Below are 21,074 nucleotides of genomic sequence, written 5' to 3'. Positions count from 1 at the left end.
AGTTTGTTTAAGTGGTATTGTATAACTTACCTAACTGATCAGTGAAAAGATATGACGTCACAACAAGTAGATATGGGGCAGATAGGGGGCAGATAATAAAGAATAAATATTGGTAGTACTTATGTTTAAATCTTACACAATTCCATTTAGATCCAAAACAAAGAACTTAATATCTTAGTACCTAGGTATCGCGTAGGTTCAACAGCCTATTGTTCTAAAACTTGCAGGCGGTGACATTGATATTGAATTCTATTACATGATACATTACATATACATGTAACGTAACGGCTTATGAATGTTTAAACAAGGATTCATAAAAGATTTTGTTGAAAATCATGTTCAGCGTAAGTTATGTATAAAACCATATTACATAGGCGGACTAAATTAATTAATGAGTTCTATAGCTTACCTTACCTATTTACCTTACCTTAGCTATTTGTAGATATACCTAGTAGTTTTATTATCAAGTGTAGGTACAATTCAAATTTAGAACACTAAACTCAAGCTCATTAAGTAATCTTTCGATAGTTCCATATGTTTTTTTAAATACTCAGAGAGGGAGCAATAATAACAGTATTGATCATAATATTGTTTCTTACTATGTTGCGGTTAATTGGTTGTTTTTGCTTGCTTTGACATCGCGAAAGGATATTTGTAAGGCGATGACTGTTTGCACCCACTATCAATATGCTTGTTATGACGGTAAATACAGGGTGTCCGGTGGCAGAATTAGGATTTAAATTTCAAACTATTTTCGAACCGTTAGCGGAGGGGCGGACGGGGTGGTCTCGTTCGATTCGTCATTCGTGCGGGTTCCTTAGCCACGATGTCGCAGTGGACGGGTGAAGAACGTGCGTTCGCAATCGAAGCTTATTTTAAAGCAAACGATTTCTGTGCTATTGCTCGTCGAAGATTTTGTTCGCGGTACAATATCCGACGGTTACGTGATGCGTCAAGCGAAGATTTGATTCGATTGTGGGTGCGGAGGTTCAGAGCAACCAGTTCAGCAGCAAATAATCCGCGGCCGGCACCTAGTCGAAGGTCGAGGACTGATGACAACAGCACTTGTCGCAAACAGTTTTCGTGATAACCCGCGACAGTCCGTGCGTAAGAGAGCGGCTGCTCTAGGGCTCCCAAAAACTATTGTGCACGAAATATTGAAAAAGGACCTTAAACTTCACCCCTTTAAAATTCAAATTGTGCTAGCGCTTAAGCCTAATGATTACAATTTGCGCAAAAGTTTCTGCGAAACAATGTTGCAGCGATTTCGTACGGTGAACACAATCTTTTGAAGTAATGAAGCCCATTTTCATTTAAATGGAAGTGTAAATAAACGGAACTGTCATTTTTGGTCACCTATAGGACAGAACCCACGATTGAAACATCAACAGCCACTTCACAGTCCCAAAGTGACGGTTTGGTGTGCATTGTCAAGCAGAGAAATAATCGGACCCTATTTTTTTGAAAATCGTCCAAGACAAGTCATTACTGTGACCGCCGTTTCTTATCGGCGAATGCTTACCGATTTTTTTCTGCCAAAATTAAGAGAACATCCTGCCTACAGTTCACAGACATGGTTACATCAAGATGGCGCCACGCCTCACACTGCTAGAGAGACCATGGCGCTTCTTCGTGATTTGTTCCCTAACAAATTAATAAGTCGTTTTGCTGACATCCCCTGGCCACCCAGGTCGCCGGATGTTAACCCCATGGACTTTCTGTGGGGATACCTCAAAAGTAAAGTTTATGAAACCGCCCCACCGACCATCTCAGCATTAAAAGAAAATATCGTTCGCGAGGTTAATGGTATCCCGACGTCGCTTCTCCAGCGAGTGGCGCGGAATACTGAAGCCAGATTCCAAGAGTGTGTCCGACGTGATGACATGACATTTAGACAAAAAAAAAATTACAAATAAAATCCGCAATTCCCTTCTTTGATATAGTCATTGAAATTCTGCCGGTTTTTTATTATTTAATTTTAAAATCCTAATTCTGCCACCGGACACCGTCAAATAAACATGTTTATTATTATGTGGTTTCCACACTATACTCGGGAAAGTTTCAACAACCCGAGAAGCGAACGAAAAACAGAACTTTACAACATAAACACAAGCAATGTTATTATTTACTAGTAACAATTATGTGGTAACTAGGAGTCACCACATAATTATGTGCTCACTTTAAACAGAATGAGTCAGAATGTTGTAGCTTATTTTCTTTAATCCATATTATTCATCGCGTTAAAGAAAACCTTGAAATACCATGTACCTTGATACACAATTCCACATGCTAGTCCTTGAAAGAATGTACGAAATAATGAAAGTAAATGTACATTGGCATTCTTAGAAATATGAAACCGTACACGTGTTATTCGTGTGAGGTGTAAGCCAGTTAGCCGTGGATTATGTAAGGTTTAAATAAGTATTTACATGTAACAAAGTATCAGTGGAATAAGGTAAGAGTATTATGTGCTGCCATTGACATTATTGGCAATCGTAAGATACATTTCAAAGTTTTTTTTTTCTTATTTTGTCTATGACGCAAAAGCGCGGCAACTTGTCCAACTGTCACTGTCATGGGTTTGCATTAGGTAAGCGCTGTGCGCTACTGCTTTTGAGGGATTCACTTTTAGAATCTAAAAATAAAATCTGCTTGATAAATAGCGTTCTTGGCCTAAAATAAACACATCTGGATACCTTTTTTCTACACATTCCAATGGCAATACCTATACGATGCAAATAAAGGCATCAGTTGTGTTCTGAAATGCAGCGCTAATGGATGCTTTACGTGCGTTGATTAACTCAATTATTATACACACCACTAGGGTCAATTAGTGGTTCACTTGTTCCGTAGAGCACGTAATGGAAATATATAATTATGGAACCAACTAACTTGCCTAGCTCTTTGTCAAACAGTGGCTAAAAGCCTATTCAAGCCTATTCTTTACTTCAACTTTCGTATATTGTACTTCGAGGATAGGCAGAAACATCAGATTGCCACTGAAAACAATCCTAATGTTGTTTATTTAAAACTTTTATTTTCTAACGAGCCTTTGAATGATTTGGGTATGAACAACAAGGTTACAACGCACTGTTAGTCTATTAAACATTCAAGGACTATCGAAAATATACCATGTAGGTACTGCAATCATGTAAGATGTGGATGACTAACTGAATGTCGAAAGATAGGCAAAAACATGCTGATACATATTCGATGAGTGAATTTGTTTACAAGTAGTCATTTATTTTTCAACGTTTACACGCTACTAAGAATGCATTAGGCATCAGATCATGCTTGTTCCTATCTTCACTTGTATTGTACTTATTAGTGAGGAACCCGGGAATCTCCGATAGTGATTCATTTATTTATATCGCTGTACTCGGAATTGTTTTGATGAAAACAATTCCGGCTGTTCGGGATTGTATTTCCCAATGTAACATTATAATGATAAGCATCAATCTGGTAAACATGGTACTTTAACAGGTATATGTAGGTGGATTTTATGTGAATTATTTTACATCTCTGGATAGCTGGTTATTATAAGTACGACTTGATGTAGTCCAAAACCTTTCTGAAGATTTGTTTACAAAACAAAATGATTTTCCATTAGCACGAGGTTTATAACGTTCTGTTTCTCTGTTCTAGGTACCGGCACGTTCGGTCGCGTGTGCTTGTGTCGTGACAAAGCCGCTGATGAATATCTGGCGATGAAGATATTATCTATGGCCGACGTAATCCGCCTGAAGCAAGTAGACCACGTCATGAACGAAAAGAACATTCTCGCCGAAATCAACCATCCCTTCATAGTGAATCTGTAAGTACATTAATTCCAATGCTAAAATTTTCATGTCCCCCGTCAATCATTCTTGGTGTAATTAATATTGTTGGTGTTCATCCAAGGCGTCTAGACAGATGCGACATCCAAGGGGTAAGGGTATATTTCAGTGGGATCATAACAACTGTGTTTACCATTAGAACATACTTGGGCGTTTAATTAAACGTGCATGGGTGCATGTGACGCACGTCAATTATGTGAGCGCCAAACGTCGGCATGGAGCCAATGTCATTACTTACTCCTGTTTTCATTCCCGACGTTCCGCCTTCCAGCGAATAGCCTGGCGATAAGAAACAAACCTTTCATAGCTATTCTGCTGTGTCATTCGTAGGTGTAGCCATTGTACGAGTTTGCAGTGAAGTTAATTCATTGCTCGCTATTATTTTGTTTAGTGAAGGCGAAGATTTAGATAGAGATTGCCCCAAATAACTTTTTTGTTCAGCTCTTTCCGTGTTGGATTCGTTTAACCCAATAACCTGTTAAAATGTGCCAGTTACAAGTGTATCGATTACTTTTTGTAATTTATTTTTATATGATCTATTTCGATGGGGGAAGGGTAAGCGCCAGATGATTGCGAGTTTTGAGAGGCGACAAATATCAATGCGCGTGCCCTATTGATGACGATCTGGCAACTATCACTGATCAGTATATCAATCTCGTATTTACGTAAACGATGTCTCTATGCCTGTCGTGTTACTATATTTGTATTGCAGTGACGTTATTGTTTACATTTTAATAGGAGAAAAACAATATAGTATGGTAATGGACTTATTATGCAGTGCACTAGTCGTCGACAAGGACGAATGAAAAAGGGGAAATGGTTGAAATAAACAAAGTAGTGAAGTGTGTATACTCGTGCCGAACGTAGAATGTTAATTAGAGTAGGAAATTAAAATGTTCGCAGCATACCAAGTGGTGTGGAATATATCTATCTAGATTGGTATCTGGCGGGCATCTGCAACAGTAATTAGTTCGGTAGATACTAATGTGAGATGTCGTGGCCGTGGAGTGCAGTCTCCTTGAGCTTCACCTTGTTTTCGTGTGATGTTGATGGCCTTCTCCTTGCAGGCGGTGGTGGACACACGATGACTCCTGCATCTACATGCTCTTCGACTACGTGTGTGGAGGAGAGCTGTTCTCGTACCTAAGGAATGCCGGCAGATTCAGCAACAGTATTGGTAAATATACTTTATAAAACTGTCACTAAACGACCTGTCAACTATTCAACCGTAACAAACAAAAGTTTACACAACATTTGGGAACAACGCTACCCAAGTTCAGTTGTCACAACTTTTCCTTTGATGACTAGATTTAAAACAAAAGCAGCAGTAACAATTTCGCTTATTAATCGTTGTAAATAAATAAACTGGAGCGGAATAAATAAATAAAAGTTGGCAATATTCCAACATTACGCAGGCAGCCGTACCATGCCGTACGATTTGTGCGCACGATGCTTCGCAATCACCCACGATGTCCACTTTTTCACTGGATTTTATCACATCACTGCACACTCTGTATTCGATTTTATCCTTATACATTTATACAATAGAGACGAATTTCAAATAATCAAACTCGTGTTATATCACCCTTTTGTTAAAATTTCTTGTACCGTCTTTTACATAAAGTACGATATCAAATAAAAATGCGACATTTGTTTTAGAAGGTTATATGCATTTCTTATATGATTAGGATAAAATAATACAAAGTTGTGGGACATTTTAACTTTTAAAAACAAATAAATATTATGTACATTCTTTAAATATATTATAAGGACTATCTAAACTGTTGAAACTCACAAAGTTCTTTTAAAAATGGTACGAGTGAGTGGAGGCGGTTTCTGAAAAAGATTTCGAGTGTTTAACGGTCAAATACCATTTGTGGACGATGATGTCAACAGCGCCTTTTTAGGATTTCGATTCTAATCAAGATCATAAAATAACAATCAAGAAATTGTTATGGTTTTCGATCGTAGGCCTTAAGAATAAAAATAAAAAAGCTTCTAGAACCTACGCCATTTTTAAAATTCGATGGGAAAGTTTTAATTTGTATCCTTGTAAAGTAATAAAAACATCACGTATCACTTAGATGTATTTGGTTCGCCCAATTTTTACATTTGGGATTAGCCAATCGCGAGACAATTCTTTTATTATGATCTATTCTTAAATACTTTGTTTTTAAGCTTCTTTTTTAAAATTGACGTAATGAGTCGCACACACTGATAAAGTAATTTAGATTTGTAGATGTTTATCGTGTAGTGAAAAAGAATTGCAAAAACACAGAAAAAATACACGGCAAACGACCGCCTCGTATTTCTGGAGAAAAGACAAGACAGAAATAGGGGCTCATGTGGGTTCAGTGACGCGAGGAGTGAGCGAGTAACTGTCGGGCTTCGGTCGTAGATTAAATAATAATACTACGTCTTGGGTGCCGTGTGCCTTGAAGGTGGCTCCGTCCATTTTTCACGAGTGTCGTTTTATAGCGTTACCGATGGGATACAGCGGGCTGACAATAAAAATGTCTGCGCCATTTGGCGACTGCTGACTGAGCCAGACATCTCGACGCCCGCGCCCGCCGCCGTGCGCCTGCGCTCCCGTTCCTGCGCTTTACACATACATAAACTCTTATAAGTACATAAACACATTTTGTTGTGTGCGTAGCATAATTAATTAGACATTTTTTATTATAGTGTTATTTTTTATTTGAAAAGTATTAAAGAGCACAATCAGTCTTGTCTAAATATCTTTCACCGATAATTTGGAAAACGATGTTGAAGTTATAAATAAACTCCAAGATATCGACCTGACAGGATAAGATTCATGAGTGTCAGCAGATAGATGTATTGAATGCACTTGAAAAACGTACTGACATCGTGCAATAGGGATAAAGTGGATCTTTTAAACGTTTTGCAGATTAAAGGCTTACTGAAAAGAAAGAAAGTTACAAAAACAAACGAGACAGTGCTGATGATACAAGAAATGTGCCAGCAAGATACATCTGTGAACTAAATTGCATTTCAAAGAAAAGTTTACTTTTCACTCAATAATTTGAGGCGACCTGTCTCAAGTGACGCTTGCTCCGATTTAGTCAACGTTTACGAGAGGCAAATTGAACATTTATTTGTTTAAAAATGTGGAGCTCTCGTTTTTGTTGAGATTATACTGATTTCGGGTTAATGGGTTTATTAGATGAGTGTTTGGACTTAGTCATGGTGTGATGTCATGTTAGAGACACAGTTTTGTTTCCGCGTGGGACCCCGTCGCCCACAGTGGTCAGCGATCTCATAAATTACATAGATTTTGAACTTCAAAGATCACAAAAGAAATAAAAGTTCACGGCAATCATATAGTCTTTGTACAAACATAATAAAAAGTCGTACAATACCTATTTGATTGGTTTCGAAGACGTGTTCATTGCCTCCGTTAATATTAGATGTTATTTTTATAGCGTTATTAAGAAATTTGATTAGTTAATCTCGTTTTGTATAGCTTGCCAATATGAGAGAAGTGTGCAACGTGCAAAAAATAAAGATTTTTCACGTACAATGTATCTTTCGAGGCTTAAAAACATCAATTTTCCTTACTGACAGACTAAATCTAAAGTCGAAACTGTTGGATTTAGAAACGTGATGTTTGGCACCAGATTTTCTTATGTAGCCAACCCAATGTTCTTCAAAACCCAAATTATCAAACTTCAATACATTACAACTACATTATACATTATTTAAAAGACAGTTAAACTGTCTTATTGCTTATGAATTTCAGCAATTGAAATGATAAAATGCAAGAAATAATAATCTATCAAATATTGCACAATTAGGACGTATGTGTAATTCTTAAAAAGGAGAAATAATGTGAAAGAAAAAACGAAAAAAACATTCAGAGGAAAAGTTGGTATTGGATATAATAAGTGTAGTGGTATGTTGCACGCGAGTTTCCCCCCACACGTTATACAAGCCGGGAGTGACGACGCGCCTCTTCCAGCTGGCATTGACTTTACCCATGATAAAAATAAACGTGATTTGGCTAATCCTGGATACAATTTAACATGTTTATTTACTGTTACGTATCAATATATATAGCTTAGGAATCGTACGTTCAAACAATTTGCATTTCTACATTCACTGTTTAGCGAAAGTGGATGAAAAATTGCAAAATGCAGATAAAATGTAAATTAGTCGAAATTGCGGTTAATTATCAGTTAAAAAGGTTATTTTTAGATCGATTGTACTTGAGAGATAATAATATTATGCTTTTGCATACAGAAGAAGAAGAAAGTTACGTTTTAAAGTCCAACTAGTGGTCGCCTAGTGGCCGAAATTCGACCATATATGATTTAATTTACAATACCACTTAACGTACGTTGAAGGATAATTTTTATTTAATTCAAACTCTTTTATAAAACTCTTTTCATATGAGACGTGAGAATATCATCGCAATGTCTATCGATTTTGACGTTTTGTCAAATACGATCAGATACTATGCATGTGTGTGTAATGTTTTATTTATTGATTTAATGTACTTTATAAGCATTATTTTTGAAAAATATTAGCGCTATGCACTTCTCCTACACATAAACTATAAGTGTACCAAATTTTATGCTCCTACGTCCGCGCAATTATCGTAAAAAGTGGTCCAAAGTTTTTGCATCACGTATTAATATATAGATTCCACTGTTTGACTAGTGTCTAACTATAGAAAACTGTAATAAAATATTTTGTTAAAAGTTTCTACACGTTTTATTGCATACCAAAGGAATAAATAATCTTTATTTAATTTCTAGGTTAAACCAATAGTTCTATTCTTGGTTGTTTTATTAATAGCAATTATTTTATTTTCAACATGTTTTCAACATGTTATGTATGCAGATTTTATGCAGATTATAACTATTTTTTCTATTTTTACAAGTAGTTTGTATCTCAATGTCTATTTTTAGGAACAAGTTTAGAGAAAAGATTTAATCAATTATGTCAATTTATATTACTATTTAGTTTATTTCTATTTTTACATTAATGCATGTAAGTAGTCTGTATCTCAATGTCTATTTTTAGGATCAAGTTTAGAGAAAAGATTTAATATTTATGCTCGTTTTTAAGAACAAGCTGTAAGTTATCATTTACGTTAGTACGGTAACGAAACGTGAGAGTAAGATTGATTTAGTATTTTCTCATCTTTATGTATTTTACATTCGCAACGTTTTATTTCTGGACAGACAAAACATAAAGTAACAAAATTTAAAATGCAATTGATAGGCGCTGAAGATATAAAAGAAGAATTTAATTAGCCAATAAAACGGTACTATTAAACGTTTAAAGTAAATGTTGTAAACAATAGAAAACAATCGGTGAAGCCGTTGTTAGTTGACTTTCAACAACATCTTAATACACGGAAAAATACTGAATCATTTGAGTCTAGATCGGTGAAAGTACGTTAGATATAAAAATATATCTAAACGAAGTGATCGACGCAAGTAATAATGTGGATGCATTAATTATAATGTGGAATGAGGTTTTAGACTTAAACATGTTTAATTTACACTGTTGTTGTGTATAAACACATACTGACATAGATGCTAGACTAGCAATAATGTGCTTCTGTCTAAAGCAAATAGTCTTGTGTAAATGCGGTCAAGTAATTATTGTTTTCCCTCGGCCGCTTGCGCGGGAAAGTAAGGCACGCTGTTTTCTTCCTACATTGATAAGATTTTCTTCAAGTCCCCACAAATAAATTCTTATAGTTATTATTCCTACAAATACAAAGCTGAATGTTAATTGTTGCAGCTTTATAGTAACATCACAAAATGAGGTCGTCCCGACCAACTTTATAGGTCGAAGTCATAAAAAAATCGATGCATTTTAAAACGTTTTGTTCGCAGGAAACTTCTACGCGTCAGAAATCGTGTCAGCCCTGGAGTATCTCCATGCCAGGAATATAGTTTATCGAGACTTGAAACCAGAAAATCTACTTCTTGCCAGAGATGGACATTTGAAGATAACGGATTTTGGTTTTGCGAAGAAACTAACAGATAGAACCTGGACCCTGTGCGGCACGCCCGAGTATCTGGCGCCAGAGATCATACAGAGCAAAGGACACAACAAAGCCGTCGATTGGTGGGCCTTGGGTGAGTACATGACGACCCTTTTTTACCCTAATAACGCTATTATTTTTTGTGAATCACGGAAATCATTATATTTCCCAACAGAATTGCCTTTCTGTAAACAAATAAGTATACTTTGTATACTTCGTCATAAATGTCATTGCGGTAACATGATGCAAAAACGGGCCCCAGTCACGCTATCAAACTCTTTGTGTTCGAGGAAAACCTTTATTACTTATTAATAACAATATTTATGTTTCAACTGTGCTACAGTTTTGACTTTATAATTGTCAAGAACATTTTTAATACAGTTTACTATATAAATGTTTTAATAGATAACTCTCACGGACTTATCGCGATACGAATTTTATCTTCTATTGTTTCGCTACCGTATTTTGGAAAGTCACAAACTTTAACAATGTCTTTAATTAAGAGACACTACGTAGATACTTGTATGTTGTATATAATTATTTGAGAAAGATGACACGGAAGCTGAAGAATTAATCTTAGGGCTCATAATTTAAATAATTAAGCGGAATATTCGTCTCTAATTGACATTGATGGCTCTAATGTAATTTGTCGACAATTTCACATATGAGTGTGTGTATATGTTTAGTAGGTACTAGGTACAGTGAGCTTCAAATTTATTAGCTGCTCTTCGGTCTTGTTTTGCATCTCATAAAGTGTCTCTCGACATATTGTTATTGTTTGTTTATTTATTTTATAAGCAGTCCGACCATACAATGCTGTAGTGTAATGTTTACGAGTACACTATTATTTAGTAACCCGTTGATTTACAGATGCCTTTCATTTGGGTATATCGCTCGATCCTTGCCAATTTATGTACTATGTACTTCATTATTTATAATGGCACACGTTGCTTGTATCTCGTCGCTCCCGTGCTTGGCATCATACGCCATTACATTATAACAATAATACTAAATATACTCTCCCCTTCGCGAGTGCTCCCACAATTTTCCAATATCAAGTTACTGTAGTCTAAACATATCGCTGCAAGAATGAAATTAGTTCACTCATTGTACGTCTTCTATTTTAATGTACCTAAGTGCTAATATTTTCAACTCAACGCTAATTACTGCAGTCGTTTAGTTTCTAGCACAAAATTTCATATTTTCTGCGACATACGTCTTGTTAAAATATTATTAATTGTCCATTAAACGCAGTAATTTACTTAACTAATTGCTAATTTTATTGGATACGAGTAGGTACTCTGGTTACTGCGGTTTCGCCTGAGTGCTGTGTTTTATAAAATTCGTAGCATGATCTTATATGGCTGATACATATACGTACATAGCTTTATTGTTAGAAATACTAGAATATAGGATAATAAATGCAAAACTATCTATTGTAATTGATATTTATAGTTTTCGTAATAAATTTGTGATCTAAACAAACAAACAACTTTAATTGGCTTTAAAGACAGATATTGTTACGCGAAATTGACAACCAAAGCTTTGGCAAACACACACTAAATAAGTAATGAATGCTACCATTGTATAATTAAATTACCCATTAATTAACCTTGACATTAATCTGTGTTTGAGAATTGATTTTATGACTATCGCACATCGTTATAATTAATATCGGAAGTATTAATATCTGTTTAAAATAGGACCTAATTATAATGTTATAAAATTATAATTATAATGACTGGCTACTGCCAACGGCTTCATTCGGATAAAAAGAAGACCATGTGTTACTTCAGGGCATTATGCAAATACTTGATTTATTCAACAGTTTTAACGTAAATTGTGAATGTAAGCTCACAAACAACTTTTAGATTTTAAGTAGGATTATAGGACATTGTATGAAAGACGATTTTTAAGTAATTAATTATTTCTGTGACCGTTATTTTGAGCTTTATATGTTTGTTATTTCAGGCGTGCTGATCTACGAGATGTTAGTAGGATACCCACCGTTCTACGATGACAATCCATTCGGTATCTACGAGAAGATCCTGAATGGCCGCGTGGAGTGGCCTCGGCACCTGGACCCAGTAGCCAAGGACATCATCAAGAAACTCCTCGTTCAAGACAGGACTAAGAGGCTGGGAAATATGAAGGTAAATTTACAACACCTGTCCTATTTTTAACCAACTTCCCACCACTTTTGACCCACATTTTTAAGATAAAAATATTCTGTTATAGTCCAGAACATGGAGTATCTGTTAACTAAATGGCGTGGTCATCTGTTTGGGAGAGATTGAGTAATACACTAGTCACGTTAAAAATATTAAAGTTATTTAGAGCATATTTTAAGATGTTCGTGACGGCCCTGGATTTGTAAAATGTTTGCGAGTAAATGTAAAAGCCGTTGCATAACAATAACAGCTGCATCGGATATCAGGTTTTATTATAAAAACAGCTTAATATTCTAATAAGTATTCTTTTAAAAAGTTTTCCTCTCTCGCGGAAAATCCCCAAATGCACTGTTTTATTTAGATTTTTCATTGAAAGCAGTTTTATTGCTTGTATATTATGTGCCACAACTTGTGTCACGCGTGTGCGCACGTGGGCCTGCGTTATTCAAAATTAATTACCACTTACAATGTTTTGTTTACTTGCCAAATTGAAATACTTGCAGTTTCTTTCAAATTTATCGAAGATTTACGATTTCGTTTTACTGGCGGAAGTTTTTATTTTAATTATGTTTATACTAAGGACTAAAATAAAAACGTTTTAGTTAGTTGCGCAACTAACTTTAGGCTGTTTATCTCGATATGAAATTATACTTAACATGTAACTCTACGTTATAAGTACAGGATGTCCCGTAGTTATAGAGTGCGAAGGAAGAATAAGGTACTCATAAAATTGCGGAAAAGTTAAATTAAACAGTGCCTTTAAGGTATTTAAATATGTCTAATAATGAAATATGAAAAGGAAGTAATATCCGCTAAACATATGCTTTCTACACTCATGTGTACCCTTTACTTCCATTAATTTCTCTTTTCATTATTCTTTTATTTATTTATTTCTGTCACCGCGTAATACAGTATTTACCATTATCGAAGGAATAAATACAACCGAGTGTAAACTGCAGTTTCTGCTCCGTTATAAAGACACGATTCGGCTGTGTTTTACGTTTACGCAAACTGAAAATACTTTAGCCTTGCGCTTGACCTGTTTCGGCAACAGTTTTGGATTATATACGACGCACCACACCACATGTCAAACATAGCATCGCGTGGGCCACGTTTATTGTTTTAACTCAGACAACACAACATAATAAGATCCTCAAATAACATCAACACCTCCTGTAAACGAAAATCAACTTTAATGAATAAAAAAACAATTACCTCATTTCAAAAAACCACTTCGGTATTCTTCTTTTAAAATTCTTTTCTTCGATGCTCTTCAAATCGAGTGGATTGTGTCCAAAAAGAAAATTTATTTCACTTTGAGGTTGGAGTCTGGCCAACCTCCTTCCATATTTATCGCCTAATCTAAGTCTTGATACGTTAAATGCAAAAGATTTTTAATTTGCCCAACTGTTTAGATGTAGGTAAATTATGTTTTCCGCAACTAACTGTGATCTTAGGCAGTTCATTTCAGTAGATACTGGTTACTACTGTAAACTGCTCCTAAAATAAGATTTGGAAAAGTACTACAGAATGCTCAGGTGAGCTTTGAATAAGAAAATCTAAATAAATATGACAGAAGTAAATTACAAACCGTCAAGCCAATTGAACAAGCCAATTTTACTAAATCGATTTCTAAGTAGACCATATTGATTGCTTGCCATTGTATAAATGTAATAACAATATAATGTCTAATAAACCGCTGTTCTAAGTTTAGCCAGCAATCACTGTATTATAAAGTAATTGCTCCGATTGATCTGAACTTCACGGGTAACTACATAATGATAGCACAAAGCTACACAGTACACAAGTACACGCTAGACAAAGCTAGCCGGTAGTGTGCACACTGTCCGATAGAAAGTCGTATGTTATTATGTTTATTGTACACTTGGCTACGTTATAAATATCCCTTGGTCGGGCGAGCCTATGTGGTCATGGCTAAAGCGAGAAATCGGGATGCGGCGTTCCCAATAAAGTGTCGCACTATCACGGTGAGAATGTATTTTTAAACGATTGCAGTTAGTGGTTGGTTGTTTTCACCGAGCTTTTTGCCGCGATGTCGCCGAGATGTTTAGAAAGCCATCAGTCAGGTGTCTGCCGGTCACTTCAAAAGCCGCGCGTCGCTGCTGACTTATGTCGCGACGCAAATACGACACATCGCCGATGTACTCCCGATGCGTTAGAAAACTGGGTGCCTTGTTAGTCGTTATGACTTGCGCAAACTCGCAATGCGCAAATATTGTGGAAATTTTGTCTCGTACACACTTTTCACATGTTATGTAACGAATTATCACTTCAAATAATGCATTTCTTGTATAGGTAGTTTTGTTAAATTTGGTAGTATGTGCAGTAGGTAGGGTTTGATTTTATACTGATAAGTATTACATAAACCACCACATGGTCAGTAACTGAATTTTTAGTGTTGTGTAGAAACTTGTGTTCAGGAAACGTCAAGACAGACAAATACGAATTGTTAAGTCTTTGATTTACAATAACGTTACCCGACAACAGCACAGATAATAGCAGTACAGCGTCTACTGAAACAGTAATAACACTTATTACAATAGCTACATAATACGAAAGTAGTGGAAAGTGGGAGCTTTCCATCAATATACGATATTACTTTGCAGTAATACAATGAGGTTGTCGGTGGTTTAGACGAGTTATGGGACAATTCCCGTTGGACTAGGATTTTATTGAAACGAGTGGCCCGTTTGGCATCGTCGTACAATAATAAATTAAGCTGCGATATGCTCCGCTAACTCTAAATCTGAGAATTTACGATGTCTAACCGTTGAAGAACGTCGCGAACGCCAATAATAACAAAGTTGCTCTAATTCTGGCCACCCACTAATGCGCATTATGGTCGTAGTCAATATCGTTGCTGTGATTGATTGATATTTCAGTGATACTCATTGTGTACATTGCGGTTACTCAGTCGTCGACTGGTTCGGTGATCTTTGTAATCGTTTTCTTTGTATACTTGTTCTTAATATTGCAATGTTTGTTTCATTTTCAGTGCGGAACCGAAGACGTCAAGCGGCACAGATGGTTCAAACACATAGATTGGGCTGACGTCTTCATGAAGAAGCTCCAGGTATGCATTAGCCTTTAAATCATACTTTGTTTATGTTCCCACGTTACTAAAAGATCCATATCGGATCTATGGAGTCTAGACAGCGCCAACTGGTTACATGCATTATGTATCATCCATAAGATTATTCTTAGAGTTCATTATTTGTAATACCTACCACAATATGTAATATCGAAGCACGATTTAAGAACTGATTCAAATTGGGTCGAGAGGCCGACAGAGATTCACGAAGTTTACGTTACCTAATTTCAATACTTTACGTTAATGCTGCTTAAATGCTTATTTATGGTCCATTAAAGATATTGTGCAGAAAACAGTTCTAAATGCTAAATAAAACCGCTCATTAGTGTTTTTATAGTTGTTTGAATTGTTTATTGTGTTGTTTACAGCCTCCCATTATCCCGGCTGTGTCGTACGAGGGCGACACCTCCAACTTCGACGAGTACCCCGAGACAGACTGGAAGGCCGTGCGCTCATTAGATTCCGACGAACTCAAACTGTTCGCTAACTTTTGATGCCCCAAACGTGAGTCGTCGGTGGGTTAACTTATAGGTAAATATCGCAACAGATGCGAGGAGACCAGGCCTAGTAATATTTATGAAACTGCTTAGAAAAGTATTTTTTCATATTATATTTAACATCTTAAGTTAAGTGTAGATATCGTTGTTAGTAAATGAGGCCAAGAACGGCATTGTGTTTGCAGAGTCGATAGGAAACCGTCCGTATTTGAGTAGAGTAGAGTGAATATGTATTAAATGAATAACCTATTTGATTGTATACTTGTGTTAAGCCGACTGGCTGGAGCCAAGTGGTCTAAAAATTCCTGACTGAAGGCAAGGGATTAATAACAAAACGAGGAGACTAAACGAGTAGTAAATCACGGTGAAGAATCATTCCGGTGTTGAGTCATGCACTACTTTTTAATGGTAAACCGAAAATTGGAGCACCAGATAGATATCGACCATAATGTTTAGTTAATATTGAAGACATTAATTTATGTAACTTAGTACCTATTCAGGAATTATACACGGATACATGCAAAATGTTTAATGTCCGTTCATTTGTACTTTGTTTCTTTCTGTTTCATAGTCAAATTAACTAGCTTCCTATCACTTCTAAAACATACTACCTATATCGTATTCTGTATACATAAATTGGCTTTGGTCAGTCTGATATCGTTAAATACTTCCTGTGTGTGCATTTATGGGGGACGACTTATGTAAGTACTTAGTGAAGTTTACGTACCTATTGAATCATTGTAATAAGGGCCTGGTACACAATGTGTGATTAAGTTACTGTTAACTTTAACTGACACATAATATGTTAGTATGTTTACTTAATTGGACCTTGTGAACCAGGCCCTAAGGCACATTTTCATCCTTAATCTAGACACACGGCAGTGTGTCCGCCAAGTTCGAGCAAAAAACCGACACACCGGCCGTGGGTTATATTACACGAACCATTTCGGGCCAAGTTCGACCCACCTATAACTCAAAATCTATTTTATCTACGCATATGAAATTACTAGTATCTATCGAGATCTACTTACTTATCTAAAATAAAAATTTCATTAATGTACCTATTGTAGGTCTTGAGATATTGACGTCAGAAAATCGCTATTTTTACTATACACTCACTGACTGACTCACTCATCAAAAACCTAGACCACTTCCAACGGTCGTATTGATTTGAAATTTGGCATGGAGGTAGGTCTTTAGGTCAAGGTAAAGGAAAAAATCTGAAAATGGCCAAGTGTGAGTCGGTTTTAAAAATAATGAAGGTGTAAATTCATACCCCTAAGGAACTAAAACAAAAAAATTATCTATATCTTCCAATGGTCGTACCGTAAAATTCGTTACGAAGGTTTGTATTTAGTCAAAGTAAAGTAAAATAAGAAAAAAAGAAAATAAACCTTACAAAAATAAATGAAATCCCACCCAAAACATAAATGTGAAAGGCTGCCAAGTTCGATAATATTGGAATGCTTCGCCTATAAAAGTGAGATCTAAATAAGTACCAAGTTCCATACACAGACCTCAGTTAAAAATGATATAACTTGGCAAGTTTTAATAGAAAATTATATACTTGACTCATTGCGTTTAGTAGGTTTATAACAAAGTGTGTGAAAACTTGCCAACTTGTTATATCATTTTTAACTGAGGTCTGTGTATGGAACTTGGTACTTATTTAGATCTCACTTCTTTTATAGGCGAAGCATTCCAATATTATCGAACTTGGCAGCCTTTCACATTTATGTTTTGGGTGGGATCTAGTTCTCGTGTATGTACATCTGTACCCATGTAATGTACATGCCTCAGTAAGTCTACATAGAGGCTTAATTAGTAAAATGTAAATATTTATTTGTAAGTATATGCATTACATTTCCAATGCTTTCTAGTTCAAATGTTAGTGTTAGGAATTTAATTAAGTCGCCATTATTGGCAAATAATGTTTGTGATTTTGTATGTCATAGTATTTCCCCTTAATTTTATTGTATAAAAATAAATATAATGTCATTATTATTTGAATATTCGATATATTTTCTCGAGTACATTGTTTGTAGACGAGTTTTGTAGCGCCATCTAGGAGTGAGGTTTGGAACCTTTTTTATTATTAGTGTAATTAATCGATTTATGCGTTATTTATAAGTTAAATCTGACAATTTGCTTAATTCCTTTTTTGCTTAAAAGCTACTAAAGAAGATCTCACACAATATTTACACTATAAAGGAAAACTAAAGCATGAAATGTCACTGTAGTTGTTATCTACTATTTATTGTCACGTTACTGTAATATCAGGCCATACAGTATTTTCTGTGATCTTTTTAGTCTTGACAAAGATAAATTATTTACGTTTGTTCACTGTGAAACAATTGTGTCATAGAATCAATGCAGCCAGTAATTACAGAATAATCGAAATGTTACTCGCCAGATCTAATTATGAGGGACGTGGAAAATTAGAAGCTTTTGACCTTAGAATAAAGTTCATATCTGAATCACCTTACTATAACGGACTGTGAATAACTAAGACAGAATTATAAGAAGTTGTGGTCACAATACTTATTGACCACAATAGCTCAACACCGCCATCTATAAAATAGGTTACTAGTTTCTAAATAACTGCACTTATAAATGAGATCCGTCAATGGTACAAAAGTGGAATAAAGCGTTTTAGGTTTTACCATACTTGGATCTGGTTAGTAAATTATATTTAAAAACATATATTTATGTAACAGGGTTGTAGATAAAATGTATAATTGTAAATACACAAAAATAAATGTGTTGTCTAAACTTTGGTGTGTTTGATTTCAATTACTTTCTTTTAAGTATGTCATCATTTCTAAATATATAACGCAAAAATTACTGAACCAAGTTTGATGGTATTTGGTGAACGGGTAGCTCATATTTCTATCACTTTAGTATAAGATTTATTTACCAAGTAGTGGTAAAAGTACGGGATTTATAGACAGACCACAGACGGGATTTATAGTTTAAAAACTACAGTCGAGATTCAAAACCCAACAAAGCATTACCTAGACATTTAAACAATTGAAATGAGTTCACAATACCACTAGACTGTTTACACTCAATCATTCTGATGCTAAAACGACAGACTGTAAACACAAAGTCTACAGAGAAACATAAAAAATGATTACGTGTAAACAATGTCGGGATTTTGATTACCGTACTACTATCTGCAGCGAGCCAACAAACTCTCTCCGAAATAGAAACTATTAATAATTGAAATGAAAAACAAACTGAATCTCTAACGAAATAGAAATGAGCTGCATATTGTGCAAAGAGCTTCAAAAAATTACATCACGCCTATTTTAAATTATAGAGAAGACAAGTGTGCAGTATGTTCATCTATACATATAATAAAATCGTAGAAAAGTGCTGTCTGTACATTGAAAATAAAAATAAAAAAAATAGCAGAGGTTATTGTTATGTCGATGTCGAACCCAAAAATGTAATTAACTTTTTTTTTGTCTGTTTGTCTGTTTGTCTGTTTGTCTGTTCGTCTGTGCGCGCTAATCTCAGAAACGGCTGATCCGAGTTGGATGCGGTTTTCACGAATATATTGTGGGATGCTTAAGTTTACATTTAGTGTTTGTTTCATGTCAATCGGTTCATAAATAAAAAAGTTATGTCAAATTAAAGAATCACGTCGAACATTCTATGCTTATACCATTAATCTCCGCAACTATTTGACGGATTTGGTTGAAATTTGGTACAGATATAGTTTAGAACCTTAGAAAGGACATAGATATATTTTTATTTCAAAAATCAAAAAATAAAAATAAGAAATAAATTATTTATAAATAATTCTACCTGTCGATCGTTACACGACTTCGCCTGACTATCATGTTATTAGTTTTAAATTTATCGATAAAAAGCTAAACTAAATAGTTTTTCTTTAATAACAGGTATGAAAAAAATAATCAGGCTCAAACTATGAATAAAACTGGGAATTTTATTGTACAAAGCGTATGCATTGACATCTGAACGGAGTATAGATAATTCTATGTCGATCGTTACACGACTTCGGTTCATGTTATTGTTTTAATTCATCGAAAAAATGTAAATAAATAGTAAAAAGGTATGAAAAAAATAATATCAATATAATTAAACTTTTAGTACAAAGAAAATGCCCGAACGGAGTATAAATAAATAATCCAAGTTGTCTTTATCCTCGATAGATGGCGTTGGGATCGAAATAGATCGCGCTATGGTTTCGTTACATTCATTTGGTTGGGTATCGGCCGAGCGCTTCGGTACTATCGTAGAAAAAGTGTATTATCAGTCGAGCCTATTCGATTATTTGTCTGTAGTGGTCCTGCTGTTTCGTATATTCTAAATTGGTTTCGTTGTATTTGTCAATTAATAAGTTTATTTGTTGGGTTTTCCTGGTTTTTTGGTTAAACTATTTAACGTAGGTTTAGTTTGATATCGATTATTAGTAGTTACTGTAGTTAGTTTTTTTAATAAAATTGTAAGTCTAATTTTTTTTATAATTAGATTAGATTTAAGTCGTTTCTTTTAAATTATTTAGTTTAAGTTTGGTTATTATAGCATAGAGGATAGGTTGTAATATAGTTTCTTTTTTAATTGTTATAAATTCGTAATTCGTAGCTTTCTTTAGTTTTAAGTTAGTTTAAGTCCGTTTTTAAACAATTTTTTCAATGCCCTAAGTGAGTATACATCTATTAAATTCAAACGCAGAGCTCATTATGTTGATTTTTGAAGAGTTCCCTGGAATATCTTCCACATCTCATTTTTAAATCCCGCGAGATCGGGAACTATGTGGTTAAAACCAAAAATTTGCCGGAAGTCACTATTCCACGCGAACGAAGTCGCGGGCAAAAGCTAGTATTCAATGTACTCAATTTTGACCAGTTTATTGTGTGTATTATTATTTCTTGCTGTTGCCATGGCAACCACTCTAGTGTTATTAATTCTAGAAATATCAGCCAATTCATGTTCCTAAGACAGGCATGAACAGTACCAGTGAACAGTAGGTTCACAAGTTACCCAAACTACAATACAATTTTTGGTGTAGGGTGATTGACATGTTACTCAATCGCGGCTATGAAATTTGGAACCGGAGTTGATTTTGGCCGGAAATGGCGAATCCAATACAAAAGCTAGTCTTTGTTTTATTAACAGAGAAGTCAAGTAGTTTGAGTACTATTTATACAAAATAAAGCAGCTCTATCTATAAAAGGCAGTCGATCTATCATCTAGGTACAGGTGACAGAACGCATATCTTATCAAATTGATATCTTGAGACGTCTATGTCGACTTATAATGTTGTGTACAGTGCAGATATCTACAATTAAGTACTATACACATAAACTTATGCCTTTGTCTCATTTAGGCAAACACCAGGCCATGAGTAGATTGCTACTGAGGACTTTACAAACTTTTCTAGATTCCATTTTTATCAACGGCAGC

The 21,074-nt window shown here is 35.1% G+C and overlaps 1 protein-coding gene across 1 annotated transcript in view; it reads left to right on the top strand.

Annotated features, from left to right (window-relative positions):
• LOC118273160 (cAMP-dependent protein kinase catalytic subunit 3) overlaps positions 1-18,411 on the top strand; it is a 42,759-nt gene extending 24,348 nt beyond the window's left edge. The window contains exons 2-7 of the mRNA XM_035589978.2: positions 3,646-3,814; positions 4,904-5,013; positions 9,707-9,952; positions 11,830-12,011; positions 15,046-15,123; positions 15,510-18,411. Coding sequence (XP_035445871.1) covers positions 3,646-3,814; positions 4,904-5,013; positions 9,707-9,952; positions 11,830-12,011; positions 15,046-15,123; positions 15,510-15,635 — 911 coding nt within the window. The 3' untranslated portion in view covers positions 15,636-18,411. The remainder of the gene's footprint in view (positions 1-3,645; positions 3,815-4,903; positions 5,014-9,706; positions 9,953-11,829; positions 12,012-15,045; positions 15,124-15,509) is intronic.
• The last annotated feature ends 2,663 nt before the right edge of the window (positions 18,412-21,074 follow it).

Source organism: Spodoptera frugiperda, chromosome 1 (assembly GCF_023101765.2).
Source record: "Spodoptera frugiperda isolate SF20-4 chromosome 1, AGI-APGP_CSIRO_Sfru_2.0, whole genome shotgun sequence".
In the NCBI taxonomy this organism is placed as follows: Eukaryota; Metazoa; Arthropoda; class Insecta; order Lepidoptera; family Noctuidae; genus Spodoptera; species Spodoptera frugiperda.
The sequence above is the reverse complement of the archived record's forward strand: the minus strand, read 5'-3'. Positions and strand labels throughout refer to the sequence as shown.